The 24303-nt window shown below is 45.8% G+C and overlaps 6 protein-coding genes across 7 annotated transcripts; 3 read left to right on the top strand and 3 right to left on the bottom strand.

The window, feature by feature from the left end:
- The first annotated feature begins 2124 nt into the window (after positions 1–2124).
- LOC128297744 (thialysine N-epsilon-acetyltransferase) lies at positions 2125–4215 on the top strand. The gene is made up of 3 exons (XM_053033436.1): positions 2125–2341; positions 2426–2643; positions 3827–4215. Exons 1-3 carry the CDS (start codon positions 2258–2260, stop codon positions 4131–4133), a joined length of 609 nt encoding a protein of 202 aa, XP_052889396.1. The 5' UTR covers positions 2125–2257; the 3' UTR covers positions 4134–4215.
- A 150-nt stretch (positions 4216–4365) lies between these two features.
- LOC128297247 (uncharacterized) lies at positions 4366–5294 on the bottom strand. The gene is made up of 3 exons (XM_053032857.1): positions 5049–5294; positions 4765–4962; positions 4366–4696 (listed from the first exon to the last, which is right to left on the bottom strand). Exons 1-3 carry the CDS (start codon positions 5133–5135, stop codon positions 4469–4471), a joined length of 513 nt encoding a protein of 170 aa, XP_052888817.1. The 5' UTR covers positions 5136–5294; the 3' UTR covers positions 4366–4468.
- LOC128297246 (zinc finger protein 616-like) lies at positions 5286–7145 on the bottom strand. The gene is made up of 4 exons (XM_053032856.1): positions 6268–7145; positions 5838–6194; positions 5706–5764; positions 5286–5638 (listed from the first exon to the last, which is right to left on the bottom strand). Exons 1-4 carry the CDS (start codon positions 7105–7107, stop codon positions 5428–5430), a joined length of 1467 nt encoding a protein of 488 aa, XP_052888816.1. The 5' UTR covers positions 7108–7145; the 3' UTR covers positions 5286–5427.
- Positions 7146–7552: 407 nt separating this feature from the next.
- Positions 7553–11517, top strand: LOC128310585 (trafficking protein particle complex subunit 10). Its single transcript, XM_053047266.1, has 3 exons — positions 7553–7639; positions 7728–10928; positions 11017–11517. The coding sequence occupies exons 1-3, from the start codon at positions 7615–7617 to the stop codon at positions 11250–11252; spliced, it is 3462 nt and encodes a 1153-aa protein (XP_052903226.1). The 5' UTR covers positions 7553–7614; the 3' UTR covers positions 11253–11517.
- Positions 11518–11887: 370 nt separating this feature from the next.
- LOC128308079 (rabankyrin-5) lies at positions 11888–24245 on the top strand. 2 transcript variants are annotated; one of them, XM_053045456.1, is made up of 7 exons: positions 11888–12026; positions 12577–12897; positions 12965–13380; positions 21019–21153; positions 21221–21459; positions 21541–23700; positions 23777–24245. In XM_053045456.1, exons 1-7 carry the CDS (start codon positions 12023–12025, stop codon positions 23910–23912), a joined length of 3411 nt encoding a protein of 1136 aa, XP_052901416.1. In that variant the 5' UTR covers positions 11888–12022; the 3' UTR covers positions 23913–24245. The 2 variants fall into 2 exon arrangements, with proteins under 2 accessions (XP_052901416.1, XP_052901417.1); XM_053045457.1 differs by lacking the exon at positions 11888–12026 and having other exon boundaries at positions 12570–12897; positions 21025–21153.
- On the bottom strand, positions 13383–18789 carry LOC128308102 (uncharacterized). Its single transcript, XM_053045458.1, has 3 exons — positions 18182–18789; positions 13917–14149; positions 13383–13852 (listed from the first exon to the last, which is right to left on the bottom strand). The coding sequence occupies exons 1-3, from the start codon at positions 18252–18254 to the stop codon at positions 13637–13639; spliced, it is 522 nt and encodes a 173-aa protein (XP_052901418.1). The 5' UTR covers positions 18255–18789; the 3' UTR covers positions 13383–13636.
- Positions 24246–24303: the final 58 nt, after the last annotated feature.

Below are 24303 nucleotides of genomic sequence, written 5' to 3'. Positions count from 1 at the left end.
CTACAACCCCCCGCCAAACGGTACAGTGTCGGTACGATGACGACGACCACGAACGCCGGAACTGCCACAACTACGACGCTACGACGAATCGCTCATGTAACGACCAAGAGCCATACACATACACACACACGTCGTCCCTTATGTTGTGCAGCGGTCTCGCTTTTTTGCCCCCCAACCCCACTGCCCCCCCCCCCCCCCTTTCTCTCTCTCTCCCCCCACCCCCACGTCATGATCGCTCATTACCTCCCCACAGCCGTCCAACAGGATGCGCGCCATCGTTCCCGCGTGACCGTGGGTCTTAGGCACTGGCCGAGCGCAATCCGTTGGAAAATGGGATGGAGAGTAGCGGCGATGCAAGAACCTACTGAAGCACTGGAAGCAGCACAACAAAAGCAGTCGAGAAGGCAACCTGAACACCAAAGTTCAAACTGTGGCAGTTGGGAGTCACCGTTTGAAGGACATCGTTCGATTCCGAATATGAAGACGGCATCACGAGTGCAAAGCAGAGCAACGACGAGCACGCGATTGGTACGGTTTTGTTCGAGAACATACAAAATAATTCGGAACCAAACGGTGCTCGGTATTCGGTATTCGTTTCAGCAAGAAAAACCAGCGCATCGTTTGCAGGAGACGATTGATCAATTTTAATGACGCCATTTTGTTAATGCTGTCCGGGTTTATGCGGAGCAACAGCACTAGAATGAATGTCTCAACAAACAAACAAACAAAAAAACTCAATCTCTATTACACAAATCTTCTTGCGTTGCATTCAAGCATATTGATAACGTTTTAATGGTTTCAAATTTCGACATCCTCCAGAGCGCGTTTCGAGCGTTTTTTTTTTTTTTGGTAGCCGCTTCAGAAAACGCTGTGTTATTATTTATGGTTTTTTTTTTATTCTACCGCGACCTTTTCGTAAACCTTCGCCCTATCACCACGTCCGTTCCGACGGCAGCAATATTAAAAAGCACAAAATTCCTTGCGCGTACAGATCGATCGTCCAATTAATGTTAAGGTTCAGCATCTTCCCCCCCACCCGTCACTAGTTGTGTTTGGGGCATGTTGTTCACATGCCGGCAGCCATTAAGATAATGATGAAGTGAAGGAATATGATGTTTTTTTTTTAGTTGTTTGAATCAACGCACGGACTCGTCGAGCACATTATTCATAGCCTGGGTCAGCTAGTTCAAAACAAGGCGCTTTCTGTAGTAAATTATATATATATATTCTTTTATATTCGGGAATCGAAGTTAATACAATCGCTAAAATATCCTGCTAAAATGTGTTAAGATCCCGGTGCTATCATAGAAATAGCTTAAAATGCTTGAATGACAACGCGTCCACATGATTGATGATGCGACAGTTCCTAAATCGAAGCAATCTCCGAAAAATGTTCGCCGACAACAAGCCAAACAATTGCTGTTTCCTCAACTCTTTTACAGTCCGCAGAGGGGCTGGTATTGGTTTTTGATAGTACCCTTTTGCTGATAGCAGCCAGAGCAGGTGTGATAAGCTATCGGTTGCATAACTTGTGCCTCCCACTCCCGGCCATATGATAAGCTTCAAATGTTGAACTTGAACCATGACTGTGCTACTGTTACACACTTTGATAGCTTGCCCATACACCCCAACCTCCCTCCCGGCCGCCACTGAGGATCGCTCCCAAACGGGCTGATCGCGTCCCGTGATCGAGTTTGACACATCGATAACGAGACACCCGGTGCTCGTGTGAAGGAAGTTGGCAAATTTTCCGGCCCATTACCGTGCAAACGCTGGTGCTGCTGAATCGTGGCGCGAATCGCACGTCATCGAACAGCTGTTGATAGGCTAACATGGTTCTGGTTCTGATACCGCACGGTTTGCCCTATCGGCTGGGCGGCCGGTGCATCTGCCAGCAGGCGTCACCAAAGACGGCAAACCCTGGGCTGATTAGTAGCCAGCGGGCGTACGTGTGTATTTGTTAACCGGCGGGTATGGTGGAACCGGCGGCGCAAACGGGGAAAAGCGCGGCCGCGTGCACTGATAAGATAAAATTTTAATTTACAAACTAATTTGATAGTACCGCTCAATTCAACCAGTTATCAACACAGCGCCAGTTTCGTCGGCGGCTCTTGTGCAGTTCAGTCTTGTGCCGTTCGCAGAAACGGCAGGATCTGGCCAGCCGAGCTAGAAAGGGATCTCCCCGGAACGGAAACGTAGTTTATTGCGCTTCCGCAATTACGTGCCGGGACCCGGTAGCCGGTAACCGGACCGCGCAATGGCGACGGCCCACAAGGATAACGGTGTGATCGTACGGCGGACGCAGAAAGACGATCTGCCGGAAGTGATCGCTATGATACAGGTACGGTGCATCGTTCGGTGTGGTTGTTGATTGCGTATCGGCTGCTTTTACTGAGCAAGAAGACACTTCACTACTTCGCGCTAGGAGTTGGCTGACTTCGAGAAGATGCCTGACGGACCCCAGCTGACCGTGGGCGACTTGATGCGGGACGGTGGATTTGAGGAGCGGAGCACAGCGGACGGTGCACCAGTGTTTCATAGTTTTGTGCTGGAAGCTCCTGCCGACCCGGAATGGCTCGCTAATCAGGAGCGGCTAACGTCATTGCAATCGGTCGATCCGGCAAACGCGAGACCTCTAACCCGGTAAGACGTTATTTATAAATACACAGCGCGCAATATGGTACCGCGCGCTGATGATTTCAATTCCAGTGCCCAAGCAGAGCGCAGCAGTTCGGTACGGGATGTTACAGTGGGGGTACCCGCACCGATGGACCGAGGACCGAAGGCAATAACTGTGGCCGCCTCTTTTTCATAAAGTTTCCAACAAGCGGCACCAGCTCACCGATCATTGGGCTGTGCACAGTAATGAGACGATGTGTGCGATGGTATGATTGCTTCGTGCTAGTTCTGTTTTCTGTTGCCACTGATAAGAGATTACACTACTGCCCGGCTCTGTCTGCCCGTCAGGAGCACGATCCGGAGCTGCCAGTGGTGTTTTGATTTCCAACAGTCGTTATTTCTTCTCGCTTCCTAGCCCCGCTCAGGTCACCCGCGGTTCCAGTCGTATCCCGTCTCGCCCGGCTCGGTCATGTCCTATCAGTTGGGCTTTGTTTGTTTTCTATCGTTCCCTACCCGCACCGTGATCGCGCGCTGCTGCAGGACCCGGCAACCTTCGATCCTTTCGCCTTACCAACGCCAACGGCGGCTGGTGGGCAGACGGGACGACGGTCCAGCCATAATGTGCTCGATTAGTGGTCGGTGTTTGCATAGCGTCGTTGCATTGAAACCCCATGCGAAGGGAAACTGCCCTAGGGCCGTTCAACTACGGCAACGGTCTCGGGATTCGAAACCGCACAGCTGTAGATAACAAACATGGCTTCGATGAATTTTCTCCGATGCTCAGAGGGCGTTTTGGGCGTCATTGCCGTTGCCCGGCCCGTCGCCGTTGTCAACATTTGCGCTGGACACAGCTACTTCACGCACTCGTTAGCGAAAGTTGTGAGAGAACGCGCTGGAAAACGGAGAGCTGCATGGAGAGGGTTGCATTGCCTTATCTTATCATTAAGCATATTTAACCACAATTCTCGTCCATTCGCTTCTTTCACACACACACACATCATGGTTGGTCTTCTTGCGCGTTTTTCGAATGATCGACAAGCGGTGGCGACTTTACAATTGAAGGAAAGTCAATCACAATTTTGAGATTATTCATTGACGGCATGGAACCAATTATTACTACATATTCTGCCGCTCCACCCATCGGGCACCGGTGATACAGACATTGGGTAATGCTTTTTTTTCATTCTCTTTTGTTGTATATTGATAGGAAATTGATTGGATACGCTATCTGCTACTACTCGTACTCAACATGGCGCGGAAAAACTCTCGCACTGGAAGATATTTACATCCGTCCGGCCTACCGTGGTAATGGCTATGGAGAGCTATTCTTTCGTGCCTTAGCAAAACACGCGCTGGATAATCGGTGCTCGAGAATCGATTTCCATGTGCTGAACTGGAATCCCGCCACAAAGTTTTATCGCCGAATGGGTGCGCTGGATTTAACGGAAACTGAGTGCTGGCACTTTTATCGACTTCAAAAGGATGCCATTGAACAGCTCGCACGTAATGCGTGATCGTGCCCTGCTACTGCGGGACACATTTATTGAAAGTATTAAAGACACACAGCAAAGTTAATTAAAGACAACTTGATGAACATTTAAAGATTAGTCGGCTGCATTACTAATTAAAACCGCAACCGAAATCATCTCCAATGCATTTAGATAAATAATAATCGAATATGTATTCACAGAATTCTTAACTTGACGAAAGATATTTTCCACAGCATATCTATGCTTATTATGCTATGCTAAAGCCTGATTCGCCACTTATTTATTTTTACATAAATTTACAATACATTTCACCAATAATGCATAGAGCTTCTGTATGGCACACTCACCCAAAAATTAGATTAATGCGGTAAATCTTGTGGCGGAGAGATGATCGATTTCGTATGCTCTAGCATTAATTGACACTTATTTTCGGCTTCTTTCAGCATCAGTACATTGCCGACGAGGTTTACTATGTACACTGCCACAACCAGAAACATGGATGTGTTGTACAGACAGTTGAAACAACTGGTAGGAAGAGGTTTGCTGCATCTCAACCATCCGCACAGTCCCATACATCCGTGCATAAACTAAAAAGACAAAACAGATATCATTAATCCTACGTATGCGTCACGTAATCGTAACATTTGCTACTTACTAGCAATATGAGTGAGACACCGAACAATCCTAGCAGAAAGTAGTACAACCATCCTAAACCTGGCCCAACTTTAAGGATGTAGCATATTTGACAAAAATTAATCGTTATTAGCGTCATATCGAACATACTCTGGACGAACATATTGCCCTGTGGATTTTTCTGTTTGATGTAATCGTTACGCGCCAAAGTTTCCTTCGTCTGATTGCAAAGAAAAAGCAGATAAATATATCATTTGTCCACCTTGTAGCCAGCGAAGCACCACACAAACATTTAATCTTTCTTACCTCGGGAGCTTCGGCAATTTCCATTTGGGGAATCGTTCGGTAAATTTCCGTATTCCAATCACTGTCCATTATTTTACTGTCACTCATTTGCCACGCCCTAGCCTCGAAATCTGTGTCTTGTGCCCGTCAGTGTCCTTGCAGTACTGTGGAACGAGCTGAAGCATGTGCTCTTATCATTGTACACTTATCGATACTGATTAATAGATAGATAAAACGCATGAAGGCAGGTTTTTTCAGCAAGGTGCTCTACTGTGACCAGATTCTAGCGAGAGGAACAGTAGCAAATTTTATTAATTCGTTCTGAGGACCATAATCAACTGTGGCATACGCATAAACACACGCTTCCAGTGCCACTATTAGGTCACCTAATTAGCTCTCATTAGGTGGTTGCAATTCCGTCCCCCTGCTTCATTTCCTCCGTCGCTTTAGAACATTTTAACGTGCTCATGTCTTTGCCGTGGTGTTTCAACATATGTCTTTTCATTAACGTACTGCGACCGCTAATGTAATCGCAAGAGGTACAGTTAAACGTTTTGTCGGATCGCCATTTAATGCCTTTGTGTGTTTTCTGGTGTTGCATCATGTTGTACCTAGTATTACGATGAAATAAATAAAAGTTCAACTATAACCAACAAATGTATTATGACTACAACATACCTTTGCGAAAACTTTTGATCGCATACTGGACAAGCAAAGGGCTTCTCACCGGAGTGCGTCTAAAAGGGAACAAACAGGGTTGAATTAGTTACCAACTGTGGCCTTAAAATAAGCGTAATTAATTAGACTTACCCGCATGTGTCGTTTCAAATGAGAATTTGATCGCAGCAAAAATCCACAGATGCTGCACTTCTTGTTACGTACGTTCTTGTGCACCAGTTGATGCATATAGAACGACGAATAGTGAAGGTACTGTTTTCCGCACAAATCGCACTGGTACAACTTCTCTCCCTTGTGGATCGCCATGTGGCGCTGCAGAGATGCTCTTTGGGTGAACTTTTTGTCGCACAGTTCGCACGTTAACTGTGTTTCCCGAACGTGCTTTCCATAATGGCTTGCAAGTGCCGCTCGGGTTTTGGTGGAAATGCCACACACTTTGCATATGTTTCCTTCCGTTCCACTGCTCGGATGTTTCGTTTTGAAGTGTACCTGGAAGTATGTGAACGAGGAAAATTGAGCTATTTTTTACTTTTACAAGTTATATATACACATTGCTTCTTACCCTAAGATTATGTTTACTTTCAAGCTTGGCTTCACAGATAAAACATTCAAATTGTACAGCCGTTTGCTCACTTGGTTCCGAGTCGTCATTGTTTTCCGATTCCCCAGCATTCGAGTAATATTCCACACGTGCTTCCTCTTCATCTAATTCCGCTTTCACTATGCTGATAGTGTAATCCATGTAATCGTCAGGATCATCATCATCAAAATTAACTGGGGATGTACCTTCCGATTGCACCGTCTCAATGACAAGCGTCGGTGAAGGTACTGCGGATTCCCTTGCCCGTTCATCCAGTTCCTCCACTCCGTTCGCTTCATCATGGGAATGTAGTTTCATATCGTTTATGTTGTTAAATAGTTCTCCGCATACGTTGCATTTCATAGAAACGCGAACAGTTGACAAACCAGCAATAGAGAATGTTGATTTTTTGTCGCCAACCACACGAGCCTCGCTAGGTTGCTCCAGATGTGGAACCCATTTGATTTCGTTAGCCTTGTTCTCGTGCTTGCCCTCGTCCACACATTCCTCTAGCAGTTCCTGCACGTCTTCAAGTATACGCAAGTTACCGTTTTGCAACAGATCCGTCAGCTCTTGCTGTATGATTAGTGATTTCGTGTAAGCGGCATCGTAATCGTTCAGCTTGGCATAGCAATCGCTACAAGCACCGGACTCTACTAAGTCGGTGGTTCGATGTGAAAGCTTCCGCTCAGAAAAACGTTCCAACAACTGAAATACCGTGGTGCTTGAAAACTTCGTCTTAACCTTCATGAGGTTGCGATATAAGATGGGCCTTTTCGTCCCGCAAATTCCACAAATTTCTTTCTCTGCAGACGAATTCATCGTGCGTCGCTCGTTTTGCCAACTTGTTTGTTTGTATACAATACGATTTCATGGAGTTTTGAGCTGTGTTGACGTTCGGCACAATTTGTTTGACATTTGATGTCGAAGCTGTGGACACATGAAGCGAAAACACATCACCCTGGAAAAGGTGCTATTTGAACAATTGTATTATAGTTATCCAACGATATGGCGAAGCACACTGCTCGTTAAATGATTACATTAATTAAACTGTATTTTAAAGTGTGCATTATATTCTGTTCTTGGTATTGTTGTGTCAACATAATTTGGTCGAACAGCGAGTTGTGTATCCACCCCACTGTCAAATCGCTTTGGTGCAATAGTTTATTTACATTCCTGTTGGACAGAAAGTGTAATCGTCGCAGTCCGTACGTTTGGTGTTTATTTCAAAATGTTTGTGAACATTAGGTGCTGAATACATCCGATCTGAAACAAGAACGACATCATTTCTCTCTAGCCTACTTTCCAAAGATCATTTTGCGATATAACATGAACTGTAAACCAATTCTGACGTGTAAGTAAGGGCCGTACTGGTTTGGGGATGACCACGTAAACAGAAAAAAATACATTACGTGTTTCTACTCTTTCTCATCCGACCACAGATTCCGGCGATGGTCGGGTTTTTAAAACACTCGAACCGCACATTGTGGCCGCTTTACCATCGGACACAGCGGAATGGAAACGATCGTATGGGCGTCCGGTGAAGAACGTTCGCGTCGAAGCCACCTTCAAGCCGTTCGATCAGAACGTACTCGAAAAGTACAAGGATGGCAAATGGAACATCGTGGATCACCCGGTACTGCATATATACGTGACAGAATGTAGCGACATCGAAGCATACCGGGCATCGGTAAAGGAGGAAATCGACCAATGGCTCAAGGTGCTTAACAACTATAACGTAACCGATTGGATGATTCTATTGGTCGAAACGTTGGATATGAAAAAATCTAAAAACATCCTACCCCGCACAACGGTGCTAGATAAGATACGACTAGACTTTGCCTCGAAGAATGGAGACCGATGTTTGTCCATCCTGAATCCTGCCAAGTTTGAAATGAAAGCCACAGAATCGTTTCGTTGCTTGCTGCAGCGCATTCGGCATCTTATGCTGACGGGCTACAACAGAACCATCGTCAAGTACGAAGAACTTATTCGTACGAACAGGGAAAACCGCATACAGGAGAATTGGAGTTTCATCGACTATTTTGTACTGCAAGAACAACTGGCCTTTGTACTGGAAATGCTCGGTCAGTACCCGGAGGCATTGGTACAGTACGACGAGCTAGACGCAATGTTCTCGCAGTTTATTCTGAATTCCGTTTTTGGAGAGAAACAGAAATGGCTTCACATCTTCGACCAACCACTGTACGCGTTCCACGGCATCTCGCTCAATCCAGCCAAAATGATGGAAACGCGCGAAAAAATTATCTCCTGCAATGTAACGCTGCTGGAATTCCGCAGCTACCTGTTTGAACGGCAGTGTATGTTGCTGGATGCCGCCGGTAAACCGTGGGAAATAGCCGAACGATTGCTTCCTTTTCTATTTTCCACACTGCGTGAAATCGATGCCTTGAAACTGGATACTCCACAAGGTGCTCTTGCGTGCTGGGAATTTATTTGCGCACTGGAGGTGTTAAATCTGTGCGACAAAGTTCAGGAATCGAAAGACATTTACAAATGCTCCCAGTTTTCCGCTCCGATTTGGAACTTGGCTAAAGAGAAGCTGTACATGCTTGGCAAACAGTGCGGATTACTGCCCGGATTTGTTCCCACTTCGGAGCAACTGCACACCGTGGTGCACTTGTCCGCGGGAATGGGAGACAGTGTGCCAGAGATGGGAAGCAGTGGAGGGTTACGAAATCTCGAGCCGGAAATCAGCGATCGCACAAACACTAAATCCGCCCACTCGCCGGCTAGAAAACCGAAAAAATCTGCCACAGATACGCTAAAGGAAGCACTCGGTTCTAATCAGGCATTTACAAAGCTTTACCTCGAGCTGAGTGAATTGGCTATCAGCACGTACAAGCATGTGTCACGCTTACGATCAGCCAGACTGGTGGGACTGGATCTCGGAAATTTCTACATCACGCTCAACGAACCACAAAAGGCGGTAAACTTCTTTACCGATGTTTTGCGCGAACTGAAATCGGAAAATTGGCACTATCTTGCAAGCCAGACGCTTCTCGATCTGGCTTCATGCTACCGAAAGATGGAGGACAATGTGAACTACACGAAAACATGCAGCACGATCGCATGCTGTCAGGATTTGGAGTTACTAGTAAGAACATTCTACTTTGACGAATTTATGAAATCCCTTAAAACGCTACAATCCGTGCGCAATATGGATATAAATGCGCTCAGCGTGATCAGCACACTGGAGGATCATTTCCTTGTGGTGAACGTGCGCCTAGATAGCACATCTATCGTTCAGGATGATTTCATACTTGTTACACTCGACTTGGAAAGTAACTTTCCACGCGAACTAATAGCTGAACAAGTGTTGCTATCGTTCGAGATGAACGCAAAGCAATCACTTGAACCGACGGCAACACCGGCAACGAACGCGTTAAGGGAAGTTGGACCAAAATTGCCCATAAAACTGCACCTCGATCATAAGCAGGACAATACGTTGGCGGGATCATCGGTGGCATGCGACAATCGCGCAAAGCAACCGGTGCGTCGAAGCAGTAGCACACGGCGCAAGATATCACCGACACAGCGGTCCGACTTCACCAACTGTGTCTGCAGCGAAACACGGCTCGTTTTGCAACCGGGTCGTAACACGGTTACGCTTCAAACGAAAGCTACACGCGTTGGAACCTGGAGTTTCCGGCAACTGTCAATACAAGTAGACACGGTAGAGTTTCTATCCGAGGCACTGCCATGCACGATCAATAGCTTTGAAACTATCACGAAGGCGTCCGTTGCCACAATGAATTTTGTGAACCTTGTCGCTGGTGTGGAGCAGCCGGTAGAATTAGTCATTTCGGCGGGCAGTTTCCGTTTTCCAAAGGATGCCACGGCGACCATACGCTGTTCAAAGAATCTGAAAATGAGGCTAACGGAATCTGTCGGCCTCGGAGCGGAAGAAACACGTCAACCATTCGAAAAAGAATTGGTTGTACAATTGGCCGATTTTGCTCCGTTCGAAAAGCGAACCATTGCTCTAGAAGCGATCTGTGATCTTCCCGGCAAGCGGGAAGAACGAGCGATCGAGCAAAAGGTATCTCTTCAAGTTCCGTGGAGTCGGAACGAAATAACAATTCCGCTTCACTTCATGCCGGCGCTCATAGCATCCTGCCGGTTACATTCGTCCGGTGATCGCAAATTTCTGCAAGTCGTTCTAAAAGGTGTCAGCGACTATCGGCTTGTACTGCGCGATGCACGCATGACATGTGCGGCCGAAGGAGTGACTATCATCGATATTAATCCACCCGAGCAGCAGGATACGGTAATGAGCAAAGCGCTGTCGATTTCGTATCTGTACGAGTTTCAGGTAGAGGCACTGAAGGCGGAAACCGAACTACCGATTGTAAACGTGGACTTCCGGATGCGATTTGCCGATGCCACTCTACCGGAGGAAAGCCGGAACTACCTTCCGTACAGTGTTACGTTCGACGTGATGGACTACACTACGCTGTTCACTATCTGCGCAAAGGTAGAACCGCAAGAATTATGCCGTGTGAACTCCGTGTGTCACCTAAATCTGCGCATCTCGAAAGTACATGACAATCCGTATTCAGATCTGATGTACGAAGTTCTAACCGATCAAAACATGTGGGCAGTTGTTGGTCGAACGGCAGGTAAGCATAAAGTTCTCCATTGCTCATAGGAGTCATAGAATTTCTTAACACAAATCCGTTCACTCTCATTTCACCGTTTGTCTTACAGGAGTCATATCCATGGAAGAAGTTGAAAGCCACAGCATTACTTTGGATGTGCTCCCGTTAACGGCCGGATTTTTGCCACTGCCCAACATTCGCCTGTCGAAGTACATTTCGGCGAACAAATCCAAAAATGATACCCACTCTCGTTTGCAACCGTTTCCGCCCGGGCAGATCTACAACTCGACCAAAAGCATGCAAATCCATGTCCTTGCCAGCACGAATACTGACCAGCCCCAGTAGCGAAGCGCGATCGGTGAAGTCCGAGCGATATAATAGACGTCCTACGGGGAGTGCTGTAAAAGCTTCTACATGACTCATTCCAAACATCCTCATTTAATCAATGTTTGCCTATTTATTCTGTTACATTGTGTACCAGCTTTGGTTGATTTCTGATGATTCTTCCATTTTTGCTGATGATTCTTCTTCTACATAAACGAAAATGTATCCTTCACAAAGTGAGCTAAACATGTTATCACATTGTTTGAATAAAGGAAACCAGTGTTATTTATCGAACCAGAAGCCAATGTACGGATGAAGTATATTTTGGAATCTTTGCGTTTAAAACATAAATGCACTGCAACCAATTAGGTAAATAACGAACCGATGAGCCAATGTTGAAACGTTCAAGTAATGTATCGCCTTACGTAATTATGATTAAAATCATATATGAGCATAGATTATATTAATGAGTTCTTTTCACTTGCTCCCAGCATGAAATGCAACGGCCAGATTGAAATGCTGCATCTGTCATCGATTGATTGAAAGGAGCTGTCATTCTGCTATGTTGATAGAAAGCCGAAAGTCAGCCAGCGAATTTGTGTTTTCTCATCCGCTTCAAACAAGTGTGTGCCTAAAAAACGTAGTCATGTTATTGTAGTAAACTCGGCGCCCCTCTGTACATAATTGTATTGGCATCTTTATTTCACTTCCTCGGCATTAACCCACTCGCATAACGTCCTCTCGCAAGGTGAAACCGAAGCTTTCGTGCTGTGCTCCAAAACGCCGATACGATGGGTAGGTAGATAGAATGTGTACTGGAAGTGAATTCTGTATGTGGGGTGGGTTTCTCTGTAGAAGATTCCTTCCTGCCGAATTGCCATTGCAAGACCTAACAGGTGTCACACAGGTGAATCACAGCAAAAAATAAGAAATTAAGTACCGGAAGTGATGATTGCAGTTTGTTGGACAAATGCACGGTGTTGGTGTGTAGAGAGAAACTCGCGGAAGAGTACCGGAGAAGTGAAGCATCCTCCCAGTTGACGATGTGGCATAGAAAAAGTAGTAAATCGCAATCAATGAGCATAGCACAAGCTCCGCACAATCCGTACATGCAGCAGAAGGGCATGGGAGAAACGGTGCGTGGAATGCAGAAAGGGCGTTTCTCTGTTTCCAAATTAACACCGATGATCGGATGTAGTGTTATCAAGAATAAACAAACCAAGCAGCGCTGCTAGCGGTAGACAATACAACTAGCACGTTGCACGAACATCTTGCCGTTATGATTTGATACATTTTTAAACAAAACAATAATCTGTTGATTTCTCTCCATTACATACTATGGCAGCTGCTAGCAGTGACACGGTGAAGCTGGAGAAGCATCTGAAATTGCTGAAGGAGGAGTACACGAAGCTGCAGAAGAGCTACGCCGAACTAGAGCGTAAATACAGTCAAGCGGCAGCGGCAAATGAAGATCATGATCTGTCCGGCGAGTTTAGCAGCTTCATATCGCGGCTGGTCATGACGGTGGCCACACTCTACGGAAGAACAACCTACTCCGATATTACAGTCAAACTAAAGGAAAAAACGATGCCCGCCCATAAGTTTGTGCTGAATGCTCGCAGTGAAGAGTGGCGAGAAGAAGTGCTAATGGACAAGAGTGAATTAGGTATGATTTCTTACATCATCTATAATTGACGTTAGTACTAATCGTTTCACCAATCCTCCCGTTGCAGATTGGTCCGATATGGATGCGGATGTAGGATATGCACTGCTACGCTGGATTTACACGGATGTGGTTGATTTGCAACACGATTCACTTGCACTGGAGCTGCTTAAAACGTCCCATCGTTTCAAGCTGCCCGGCCTGATGGGACTTTGTGAACGTGCGCTCGTATCATCCGTCTCGGTACGTTCCTGCGTACGGTTCTACTGCGTGGCGGAGGAAGTGGGTGCGGCGAACCTGTTAGAATATTGTTCCGGTCTCATATCGACGCACTGGGACGATCTAACGCCCCAAGACTTCGAGCATATGTCCGGTGCGCTGCTGTATAAAATGCTTAAAAGCAAAACAAAATATCCACTCCATGCTGCCGTCCGGTTACTTCGGGAAGATGTCGTATTTTTGTGTTTAGTGGAGAACAACGGTTCGGTAAGTGCATCACGCATTTTGTTTTTATTCCATTCATACCTATTACCTGTATACACATTAGTCCGTATTAGCAAAACTCGCATAACAATACAACAAATCGTTTTATTTTTGCCGCACTTAGAGTCAAGGCATAGTTTTTGAAGCATTGTCACGTGGGACAGCACTTCAGTATCACATTATGATCAGATGTTGAAACCTGTCGATCACTTACTGTCTATAGTTATTATTTTGTTTCCCTTTTCCGTTCGCTCAGTGCTTAGTGCTCTATGTTGCGAATGTATTTCATCACGTTAAACACAAATATAACAGCCATCGCGTCCGTGTGATAATTGGCTCTATCTGACACTTTCGTGGCCGAATTGCAGAGAGACCCCCGGCAAAAACAGTACATTGAATCGTCTATCGTTTGGCAACCCTCCGTATACGGCTCCTCGATATTGTGCTGCGGCGTCCAGGAACCGGATTTGTAAACCTAGCGAAAGTGAAAAATATGCATTATTGAAACGGACGATGTATTTCAGTGCCAGTTTACTTACCTGTTCCGTGTTTTTCTGCTGGGCACAACCACGGCTTACCGTCTCTTGTTCGCCTTTTAGTAGCTTCAGCTTAAAAATACGCTTCATGCACATGGTGGACCAAGGGCAGTCTACCTCATAGTAGCTGGATTCGTCGAATTTGGAGCATAGCTGCGTTTTGGTGTTATTTTGATGCCGACTCGGAGGTGCCACGGTGCAGTGGTAACATTTTATCCCCATCACATTTTCCACTTCTGTGGTCGAGTAGAAGAAAAAAAGATAGAAATCGGAAATTTATTTCATTTTAAGCGCAATCTAATTATGGACGGTTTATAAAAAATATCATTTTTGAACATGTGTTATTGTTTATAAACTGAATTTATTACTTCGTTATGGATTCATTGGTTTTAAGATTACTTTTTTACAAACTACTCGAAATCGCTCGTCGAGCTACTTTCGGAACCTTCTCTATCTTGCCGCCTTTCATAAGTGGATCGCTTTTTCAAACATCAAACTCCTCTTTGATTATTTTAACGACTTTCATATCAATCGTTGATGTTCTAGCACATGTTCTGAACCTACCGTATTTTTTTTTTTTTGCAATCCAAACATGTCTATGACGCTCTCAGTACGTGATTAAAAAGTGTTTAACGCTAAGCGTCCTCAATCGAGAGACAAAACCCCTTTTTTCATGGATCTCCACAAGTAATTCCTTGCTGGCCACGTGCGTGTTCATGCATGATGTTACAGAGGATGCAGCAAAACACTTCAACTCAATCCCAGGCAATCCCAAAAGAAGTGGACCTGTCTGAGAGAGTGCATTAGAGCAAGAATTCAATGAATGACGATTGCAGTTTCCTTTCTTTCCCTGTGTCCAACTGTAGTTCTGGAATCGCTACAGCTGACATGTGCTTTCATATGCAAGAGCCAAGAAACGTGGTACGTGTACAGTACGATAATATCAACATTTCCGCCCGGAGCACGCACCCAGCACTTTGTTTCGTTTAGTTTAGCTCGAGTGTTTCCTACCTCGCCAAGATGCCCACTTTTCCCACCCAGCACTTTAGTTGTTTGATTCATTCATGGATGAATGATACGACGTTAGAATTCTGACACACACACACACAAATTCTATTCGTCATCTTCGCGTTTATGGTTCCGGTGCATCGATATCGGAAGCGTGAGAGATACTTCGTACTAAAGTTCCACACGCTCTCTCGGGCGTATAAGACCACTTCTCTCGTTAGTCTAATGCTCTGGTAAACGATTCCTACCACTTCCGGTCTTACCAAAAGCCGTGGTTTCGAACGACTCGCCCTACCAAGCGCGGTTGCATGTAGCACTTTCTCAGGCGAAGACGATTGGAAGTCTCTGTTGGAGTAGAATTGAGGATAAAGCACGTTACATAGTCAGACAGGCGACACAAAGCACTTCACTGTTAAGCCCCGATGCTCGTACACATGTCGTGGTACGGGCTGTGAAGGGCTGCTGCATTTAAGGCAGTATGATAAAGCACCAGAGTATGTGACCATCCAGTACGTACGCCCATTTGGACCGAGCTACGTTATCCATCGGGTGGCTAATGATTCGGAATCGAACGTATGATGGCCATAATATTGGCAATAATGTTGCTTTTGGGGGGAACCATTATACAGTCGGTACTGAATCTCTAAAATATATTACAACAATTATTGCTTCGATCTTTAAAGCTAGTCCTTTTAAGTGCTTTAATAGTGGTACTGCTTACGCATGAGGCTAATTTCTCGCCAAAACTCATTATTTTTAGAAACCGATTTTTGCTTTCTGCTTTACAAACTAATGTTCGCCGTTGCCGTTTTTAGTACAATACAAAACAACCATACGCAAAACTTCACACGTGTTGATCTAGGTCGTCACTGTACTCGATCTCGCTATTCGGCAAGCTTCTATTTTAAGCGACTCGTGTTGCTATAAAGCGTACGTGTTGCAACCTTTTCGTGTTATGGATAGATCGCCCTCTAGAAGTGATCAAATAAATTCACTACGCGATCGAATGAGTGTGACTTTGAGGCAAGCGTCACGAACAGCGTCAAGTAGCATGCTGCCAGTTGCTATCAATGTTACGGCTTATGTTTCCAGAAGGTTATCGTATTCGGTTCCAACCTGCCCCCGAAAAAGGGATTGGTGTAGAAAAATCGTCGGAACACGCAGCATATACACATTTGCCACTCGAAATGGAACGTACATGGCGTACACTGTGATAGTGAGATGGTGTTTCCGTTCTTTCACTGTACGCGCGTGTGTGGAGTAAGGAAGGGTCTGAGTTCAACAACTGTGTCCCAACACAATCACTCGCCGCTGGCTGACCGTAGCCATGGCGCCTGATTAAACATTGTAATAGGGAACAGGTCACAAACCATCGCATACAAAGTGCCGCGACACTAGGTTATACGCGGAGCACAATGCCGCACACAAACAGGTTATGACCCAATTCCCTAATTGTCCCAGTTGAAGCGTGCCAAATGGAAGAGAGATGCATTTCGCTGCGGGATCGGTCATTGATTGTTCAAAGGAGGTTGCTTCAAGACGATCGATGTTAGCAACGATTGGCCAGTCTGCCCCAGGGGTTTTAAGTCGATGAATATCGAATCAAGATGTACACCTCTTTGTATCCCTCGAACTGCGACACAGTGATCCCTTTTAGTTCCCTTCACGTTTGCACCGCGCAGGAACCGAGTTTGCCTGCCGATCATGGATGATGGCTTCCTGGTTCGAAAGTATTCGTACAGTCCTGCTCACGGAAACCTGTTTTGGCCGATACTGCTTCTAGTTTGTGAACTCGTTTCCAGTGCATTCAATCACTCGGCTGACCAATGCTTTCGCGGTTGCAAAGCGTTCGCTCACAGTAGTGCAACCTTCCACTTTATCGCCGTCCAGCATCTCCATAGAGAAACATCCATGCGACAGTAAAATACGCGGAAGTCAGGGCTGTAGTTCTAGAGGAATTGCAAGGCCAAAGTTAATAATTACCAAGGAGTTTGTTTCGACATTCAGATGCTTCGGTATCGTTTTCTGTAAATTTGGCTAACCAATGATATAATAATTCGCTAGCCAACATCCAATGTGATCAATTCTCGACGGAAGTTGAGCTTGAAGGTTGAATAACATTTCTGTATGTGCTTTTTTAATGAATGTATATGTCTTCCCACGGGTGCGGCTGAGGATAGCTTCCTTTTTGGTGACATGCCTTGCGTGATGTATGCCGCCGACCAGCCAAGCGCTACGCTGATTCTGACTCATTGGAAACCCTCGGATAACACCCACTCTTTTACACATGCCACTGTTCCGGGAGAAGTCTTGAGATAGGGTTGTTAAGTTAGCTATAGTTTCATGATTCACCACATCTCAATAAGTTAATTAAGTTCCATTTAAAGTATAATAAGTGGTCATCTGTTAGTATTGATTAATGAAGCTTTTGAGTAATCTAAGTCAAGCTGTAACTATCTTTGGCCAAAAATATTGTGTATAAACAATCCCGCTAAGTTTGATTTTAGCACATTAGCAACTTCCCATTGATGAGTCATCAAACTATTTTTGGTTTTGGTACTGTACCACTAATAGCGCCCCATCTGCTGCATATTGTTTGAGATACATTGAATGTGCAACATTACGTTCGATCTTCAAAATCAAACACGATACATCTCGCGGAACATCAACAAAAGGTTGAGGAGAAACACGCTGGGATGCGTTTTGCGGGATCACTTTCTTCCCCTTTCACAAACATTACATTGATGATAAACATGGCCAAGAGGCACCACGCATAGAAGCTCGGTCTAAAACAACCGGTCAACAAACTGAACCCATCCCACAGCATCGCGACGTAAAATGGGAAAGATGAGGAGGAGTTAATTTGCATACCATCTTTTAACTGGCCTCGTTGATTATTGTGGTTGTTTTTTTTTTTGTTCGTTGCCATCATGTTTCATCACTCCCCAGGGTGTTTGGGGCAAGGAAGCTTTGATCGTATCGTAGGTTTGATAACATTGCTGTTTCCTCTACTGTTTCGATGGTGTGATTTCCATTATGCACTTAAAATTAAACAAAAACTTTTAATTACTTGCTCACTTTTCTTATAGATTCCTACAATTCAATGCGCGCACCTATTATTGCACGTTCAACGAGCAAAACTTATAAGTTATTTCTAACTGCAAATAGTACCGTTTGCTGTGCGTCTCTGCAGTGACACGGCGAAATTTGACGCAACAAGATCATCGGATTCGAAGAAACACGAGCAAAGCAATATTTACCTGCAATAAGCAATAGAAGTAACGCTACGAATACCACCGGTCGGCTGCCGCTCTGTCTGCTAAACCGGTCCATTTGGAGCACGGGCAATGTGTTGATATCAGTAGTGTGACCTGCGTTTGTCTGCCCTTACTTCCGTCTCTAGACGCGTTCGCAACCTTTGCAGCCGAACCACTGCAACGGCAGCCGATGTTAAGACACGATTTTGCCGCTCCTGCTATCGTCACGTAACGTAGAATCGTGCTGTTTTGCAGTCTAGATATTTCAAAGTACTTTGAACGAAACCAGCGAAGCAAATGGCACACGAAAATTCAAAAACCAGCAGCGGGCGGCGAAGAGCATTAGGAGAGAAATCTTGGCGAATGGTTATTGTTGACGCTTAGTGTTTTCTTCTCGCGAAGATGCGCAGCGACCCGTTGCTAAAGCCGCAATATATAACGTATTCCCGTTAGATTCACCGGTCGCTGGGTTTGCTGTAGACGCCGTTATTCGGTAAAACAATGCTCCATGCTGTATATCCAAGACTGAATCCGCGTGTCTGTTCTTTTGCAAAGTGCACCGCACGGACGGTTTTAAAATTAGAAGAACCGTGTGTGGAATGTCGCTGACGGTAAGGGTGATCTTATTTCCCCACGCCCTCAAATCGTTCGTCGTATAAAGCTCGTGTTTGCATTCGCCACACGTTTCTAAACTACATCCGCTGTACGAAAAATTTGACGTGTTCCGATCCACTAAAGCTGACGAAAGGGCATTAATGGGATGGTTTAATGATTGGTGTTCCTTTGTAAACCATAACAACCATTTAAATACCGTCACCACAGTATTATATGCACGCGCGTGGTCCAAACACACCCAACCGCTGCTTTATACAATTTCTGGGTTCCGGCGCAAGGAATTCGGAGGAAAACAGTTCAACCCAAACAAGGTCACGGTCGGCACTGCACCCGCCACCACCAACCGTCGATGTCGTGCCGCGTTGTGGCGTTGTGTGACCAGTGGTAATAAAAACAAATAGCAACCTCGCAGTGACGTGCGGTCGGTCGTCGATTTGGTGCGATTTCCTTTCTTTTTGTTTTGTTTTTTTGGTTTCGTTAATTATAGACGTGAGTTTCCAGAGACGGGTTTGCTCAGCACGGACGAGAAAAAGTATGACTAATCGACCACTATCACACGATCGATGGTAGTTGCGGGATTTTTATGCTGGCTGGTTCGTAATTTCCGCAACACTTTCGGCCACTGAGTATTTCAAATGCTTGAGTTAGACGGCTTTAGGTGTACCGTCCCGATATCAACTAAAAGACACACAGGCACAGTTACGGGTAAAACGAAATCGGCAACCGTTCGAAAACGTTACCGTCGTGCTTCGTTTCGATGCTGCGGCGATCCAACCGACGTGAAAGTCAACCATCAACTGAATCGGAATCATCTCCTCTCATAAGCTGCTACCCGGTGCAAGAGAACCGTGACCGAGTGTACGTATATATTCGTTCGCTTGGCTCTGCCCGGCACCCGGCGTCGACGTCGAACCGCCGGAGAGCAAGACGAGAGAATGCCACGCTTTGGCGTGTATGGTGGAACAACCAAAAGGCAAAAATGTAGCGAAAGGCAATCGAACAAAACAAGCACCGATAGTGGTGTGTAACGGGCGCATAAAAAAACGGACTCCGAAAGGGAGCTGTACGGGCGGCTGGATGGAGTGCTGAATGAATGGGCTTTCATTTCGATGTCGGCTTTCCCGTGCTTAGAAGCTACGTCGGATGCCCTCAGCGCCGGTGCATTGCACTCTCAGCTCTTGCCCAGCACGGAAGCGCAACATGGGTGGGGTAATTATGTTTTGAATCTTCTCGCATGGCTCCTTCCGACGGCCATCGTCACTGCCGACACACCGGACGCATTTTGGAGAAGCAAAGATGCCGTTGTCCTTCGAGATATCTCTACTATCCTTGACCCTAGTCAACGGACTGGTAAAAATGAATTATTCAAAAACCGCTGTTAGCCATTTAATATCGTGTAGTGATCATATGTAAATTCCGTTCGAGGATAACAGTTGAAGGAAGAAAACTATACCGAATGTTTGGATTTAGAAATGTTTTCCTATTGGGAACCGTTTTGAGCTGTTGACGGATAAGCGTTCCTGAACGTCGTTTCCGCATTTGGCGAGAAACTTTGTATGTTAATGATCGTTAATTTATCACGTTCTGGTTTCGATCGTCGAAATTGTTTGTGACATACAACACGCTGCCAAGGCATATTTGTTAATTGATCGACAAACAATTACACTCGATTTGGTGTTTGTTCAAGCAACATTGCCACCATTGTCGAATGGAACACCCTGAAGTGAGTGAAATGTTTCAATAACTGTTTGGTACTGTTTGTATATTTAATAGATTTTTAGCATAACATGTGTACAGTTGTGTGTTCGATGGACTGCTTTCATCGGCCCACAAGGGGATGACACATTTAAAGCATACACGTGAAAGCGTAACGCACGCACGCTTTCCAACGATTGTGCGTCTTTGTACAATTGAACCCATGCGTCGTATTATTATCATTTGGTTTGGAGTTGGGAAATATAACTGAACGAAAACACGCTTAAGCCCGACAGCATACCATGAACGAAAATGTGTGCCATAGCATAACAAATGTTAATGCTTATGAAATTAGTTTATCTGTAAATAGAAACACCAGATTAAAAAAGGTTATTAATTTAAAACACATTTAATTCGTTTTCACTGGACCGAGATCTTTCAATAGAAAATGTAAACTCATCGACTCATCTGTAAATTAAAATGGAATAAAATTAATACAACTTTGTTTTGATCGTGGTTTCTACATGCAGCTACAGGAAATTGTAAACAGCCTATCGCCACAGGGTCAGCTACCGTTAGGGCTGGCACTCATGGGTCGCAGTACAGCAATTGCACAGACACTGCTCGAAACTGGTGGAGCTGATATTAACGCCTATACAACTGAGGTAAGGTAATGCGCCTACGTCGTACTGTAACGTAATGAAATGCACCGTACTCTAATGTGTTGTTTAGGGAAATACGTTACTCATCGATGCGATTAAACGTGGAGACAGTTTTACGGCACAGTTTCTGTTGGAAAAAGGCTGCAACGTAGATCTGGTCACGAGAGACACGTCGGATACGGCGTTACATCTGGTTTGCACATACTCGGAGCGCAGCACGGACACGGAAACACATCGTGAAATGCTCAGCATCGGACGACAGCTGTTGAAGCAGCAGGCCGATCCAAACATGCAAAATAGCAAGGGCTGGTAAGTGATCAGTGGCGATTGAATATTCGTGCGGTTATAATATTGCTATAATTTTTCATTATTTTCTTTCACACATTTTAGCACACCGCTCCACGTTGCTATAATGTCCCAGCACGTGGAAATGATAGACGAATTGTTGACGGAAACCGATGGCTCGTGCGTGGATACGAATGTGCGAACGAAGGATGAAAAATGTGCCTTACAGCTGGCACTGATGCCACCCCACACTGATGGGCCACCGTACGAATTGGCTCGCCGGCTGCTGGAACGTGGTGCTCGTTCCAGTGTCATCCATCCAGAGACGGGCGACAGTTTGTTGCACATCCTAGCGAAACAGCAGCTGGAGGATGCCGCCGTCTTTCTTACCGAACACTGCAACCTTAGTCATATCAATCGGTCCGGATTGACTGTGCTACACGTGGCTGCATCGCAGGGTTTGGCAAACCTTGCCCGTGCCCTGTTGGAGAAGGGTGCACCGCCGAACGCACAGTCCGGCGTGACGGAGCTGAAAACGGCCCTGCACTATGCCGTCGAGGAAAACTATACCGATGTGGTGGAAGCGTTTATCGAATATAAAGAATCAAACCCGCCGGGCACGGTAGATTTCAACCTAAAAAATGCATTCGGTGATTCACCGTTGAGCTTAGCGTTGAGCCTTGGATACAACGAGCTGGTACCACTGTTGATCAAGGGAGGAGCAGATGTAAATGCACGCAACGGTCAGGATATGACGTTGCTTCATCAGGCCATTTTGAAGGAAGATTCAAAGACGGCCGTTTTTCTGCTCAGTCAGGGTGCCGACATGAACGCACTCACAGCAGATCAGGAATCACCTTTGCAGCTCGCCATCCACTGTCGTTTGGTGGACGTTGTCGATGCGCTCTGCTCCCGTGGAGTATCGCTTAGCGCACCGGATAACAAGGGTGACTGTCCGCTGTGGAGTGCGCTGGAGTCGGAACAGTTCGAAATTGCCTCGGTGTTGGTGCGGCACGGTGTCGATACGGACTGTTGGGGCCCCGGACCGGACGGATGTTTGCAAACCCTGCTGCATCGAGCAATCGACGAGAACAAGGAGCAGGCGGCCATGTTCCTGATCAAAAGCGGGTGTGATCTTGATTCACCTCGGCAACCGGGTCCCCAGGGACAGGGTGGTGATGAGGCAAAGGATAAAGCATCCCCACTGCATCTATGTTGCCAATGGGGTCTTCGTAATGTGCTGCATACGCTCATTGGTCATGGTGCCAACGTGAATGCGGTAGATTGTGATCTTAAGACCCCACTGCACATTGCGATAGAAAACCAGCACGAAGAGATAATCGGCATTCTGTTGTGCCATCCGGGTATCGATCTGAAGATTCGCGATAAAACCGGCAACACTCCATTCGCAGCAGCGCTACAAGTGCGGAACAATAAGGCGGCTCAGAACATTCTTGAGCGGTTGCCGAACGCGGCGGAACAGATCGATCAACGTGGACGCAATTTTCTGCATCTGGCGATCATGCGAGATGATCTTGAATCCGTATTGTTTCTGCTATCGATTCAGGTCGATGTAAATTCGCGCGTGCACGATGTTAATCAGACACCGCCGCTTCATTTGGCGGCCGCATCCGAGAAGGAAATGTTGATACGAAACCTGATCCTGGCCGGCGCTCGGTTAAACGATCGTGATGCTACGCAAAAAACGGCATTGCATGTGGCAGCCGAGCGTGGTACGGTGGGTGCCGTATCGGCGCTACTGCAGAACGGTGCTGATTTCGATGCCGTTGACGGAGACGGTAATAATGCGCTACACATTGCAGTCCGCGAAGGTCACATTGCGGTCGTGCGAGAGCTGCTTACAGAGTCAGAACTGAACGCGGAAGCGGTTAACATGAAGGGCTGCAATCCGCTGCATGAGCTGTGTCGCTGTGGCAAGGATAATACGGCCGCAGCTATCTTGGAACTATTCTTCGAATGTATGCCAAAGTATCCGATCAACAGTCCCGATCTGCAAGGCAACACGCCCCTGCTGCTAGCGTACATGCGTGGTCAGGCACAACTGTGTCGCATATTGGTGAAGAACGGCGCCTGCTTAGGAGCGGAAAACAAGGAAGGATTAACGATATTTAACTTTAAACTAGCCACCAATCAGCTGTTGCATCGTTTGCTGGACGAACTGCCGCAAGAATCCCCCTGGGCTACGTCAGAGTTGTGCCAGGAGTGCGGCACCAAATTTAGTATCACCATGCGGAAACACCACTGGTAAACAATAGCGAAACAAGACCGCTGGAGTTGGACTTCGATGGTAACAATTTTCATTTTTTCTGAATACTTTTAGCCGTCACTGTGGACGAAACCTTTGTAGCCGATGTTCGAACAACGATGTGCCAATCATCAAATTTGGCATTAATAAACCGGTCCGTGTTTGTTCGGTCTGCTTTGAAGTGCTTCAAATTGGCAGTGGTGCAGTTTGAAATGGTAGTACATTTCAAATGCGAATTACTGCTGACGCATGTGTGTCCCGGCTGCACCATAAGCTATGGGTATCATTGTACGGACTACCGGTAACGTAAGCTCCAGGACAGAAATATCCAGACAGGACAGAAATAGCGATCTGCTCGCTGTTAGTGCAAAAATCCTCTTTAGTGTATTTACAGTGGTCATCCAGAATCGAGAGCATTCTTAGCTTTTCATTATATTATATTTGTTATTTTGGAAATTATCTTTTTGTTATACAAAAAAAGATTATTTATACACGCATGTAACACACGAAAATGAAGATGTACCAGACAACAATATCCATACGTACCAGATATCAGCATTGATATTTTTACTGAAGTTTGGAAAGAACGAACCTATCTATGG

Source organism: Anopheles moucheti, chromosome 2 (genome assembly GCF_943734755.1).
Source record: "Anopheles moucheti chromosome 2, idAnoMoucSN_F20_07, whole genome shotgun sequence".
Taxonomy (NCBI): domain Eukaryota; kingdom Metazoa; phylum Arthropoda; class Insecta; order Diptera; family Culicidae; genus Anopheles; species Anopheles moucheti.
The sequence above is the reverse complement of the archived record's forward strand: the minus strand, read 5'-3'. Positions and strand labels throughout refer to the sequence as shown.

What these genes read in the sequence shown, in the direction of transcription:
- LOC128297744 (XM_053033436.1), top strand. Translation starts at nt 2,258, where the DNA reads ATGGCGACGGCCCACAAGGATAACGGTGTGATCGTACGGCGGACGCAG. An exon ending in AAGTGATCGCTATGATACAG is followed by an intron (nt 2,342 to 2,425) that starts GTACGGTGCATC and finishes ACTTCGCGCTAG; the next exon opens with GAGTTGGCTGACTTCGAGAA. An exon ending in AACGCGAGACCTCTAACCCG is followed by an intron (nt 2,644 to 3,826) that starts GTAAGACGTTAT and finishes GTATATTGATAG; the next exon opens with GAAATTGATTGGATACGCTA.
- LOC128297247 (XM_053032857.1), bottom strand. Translation starts at nt 5,135, where the DNA reads ATGAGTGACAGTAAAATAATGGACAGTGATTGGAATACGGAAATTTAC. An exon ending in AAATTGCCGAAGCTCCCGAG is followed by an intron (nt 4,963 to 5,048) that starts GTAAGAAAGATT and finishes CTTTGCAATCAG; the next exon opens with ACGAAGGAAACTTTGGCGCG. An exon ending in GTGTCTCACTCATATTGCTA is followed by an intron (nt 4,697 to 4,764) that starts GTAAGTAGCAAA and finishes TTGTCTTTTTAG; the next exon opens with TTTATGCACGGATGTATGGG.
- LOC128297246 (XM_053032856.1), bottom strand. Translation starts at nt 7,107, where the DNA reads ATGAATTCGTCTGCAGAGAAAGAAATTTGTGGAATTTGCGGGACGAAA. An exon ending in AAAGTAAACATAATCTTAGG is followed by an intron (nt 6,195 to 6,267) that starts GTAAGAAGCAAT and finishes ACATACTTCCAG; the next exon opens with GTACACTTCAAAACGAAACA. An exon ending in GATCAAAAGTTTTCGCAAAG is followed by an intron (nt 5,639 to 5,705) that starts GTATGTTGTAGT and finishes TCGTAATACTAG; the next exon opens with GTACAACATGATGCAACACC.
- LOC128310585 (XM_053047266.1), top strand. Translation starts at nt 7,615, where the DNA reads ATGAACTGTAAACCAATTCTGACGT. An exon ending in CTGTAAACCAATTCTGACGT is followed by an intron (nt 7,640 to 7,727) that starts GTAAGTAAGGGC and finishes ATCCGACCACAG; the next exon opens with ATTCCGGCGATGGTCGGGTT. An exon ending in AGTTGTTGGTCGAACGGCAG is followed by an intron (nt 10,929 to 11,016) that starts GTAAGCATAAAG and finishes TTTGTCTTACAG; the next exon opens with GAGTCATATCCATGGAAGAA.
- LOC128308079 (XM_053045456.1), top strand. An exon ending in ATGCAAAATAGCAAGGGCTG is followed by an intron (nt 21,460 to 21,540) that starts GTAAGTGATCAG and finishes CACACATTTTAG; the next exon opens with CACACCGCTCCACGTTGCTA. An exon ending in ACCATGCGGAAACACCACTG is followed by an intron (nt 23,701 to 23,776) that starts GTAAACAATAGC and finishes GAATACTTTTAG; the next exon opens with CCGTCACTGTGGACGAAACC.
- LOC128308102 (XM_053045458.1), bottom strand. Translation starts at nt 18,254, where the DNA reads ATGGACCGGTTTAGCAGACAGAGCGGCAGCCGACCGGTGGTATTCGTA. An exon ending in ACTTCTATTGCTTATTGCAG is followed by an intron (nt 14,150 to 18,181) that starts GTAAATATTGCT and finishes ACTCGACCACAG; the next exon opens with AAGTGGAAAATGTGATGGGG. An exon ending in AGCAGAAAAACACGGAACAG is followed by an intron (nt 13,853 to 13,916) that starts GTAAGTAAACTG and finishes CACTTTCGCTAG; the next exon opens with GTTTACAAATCCGGTTCCTG.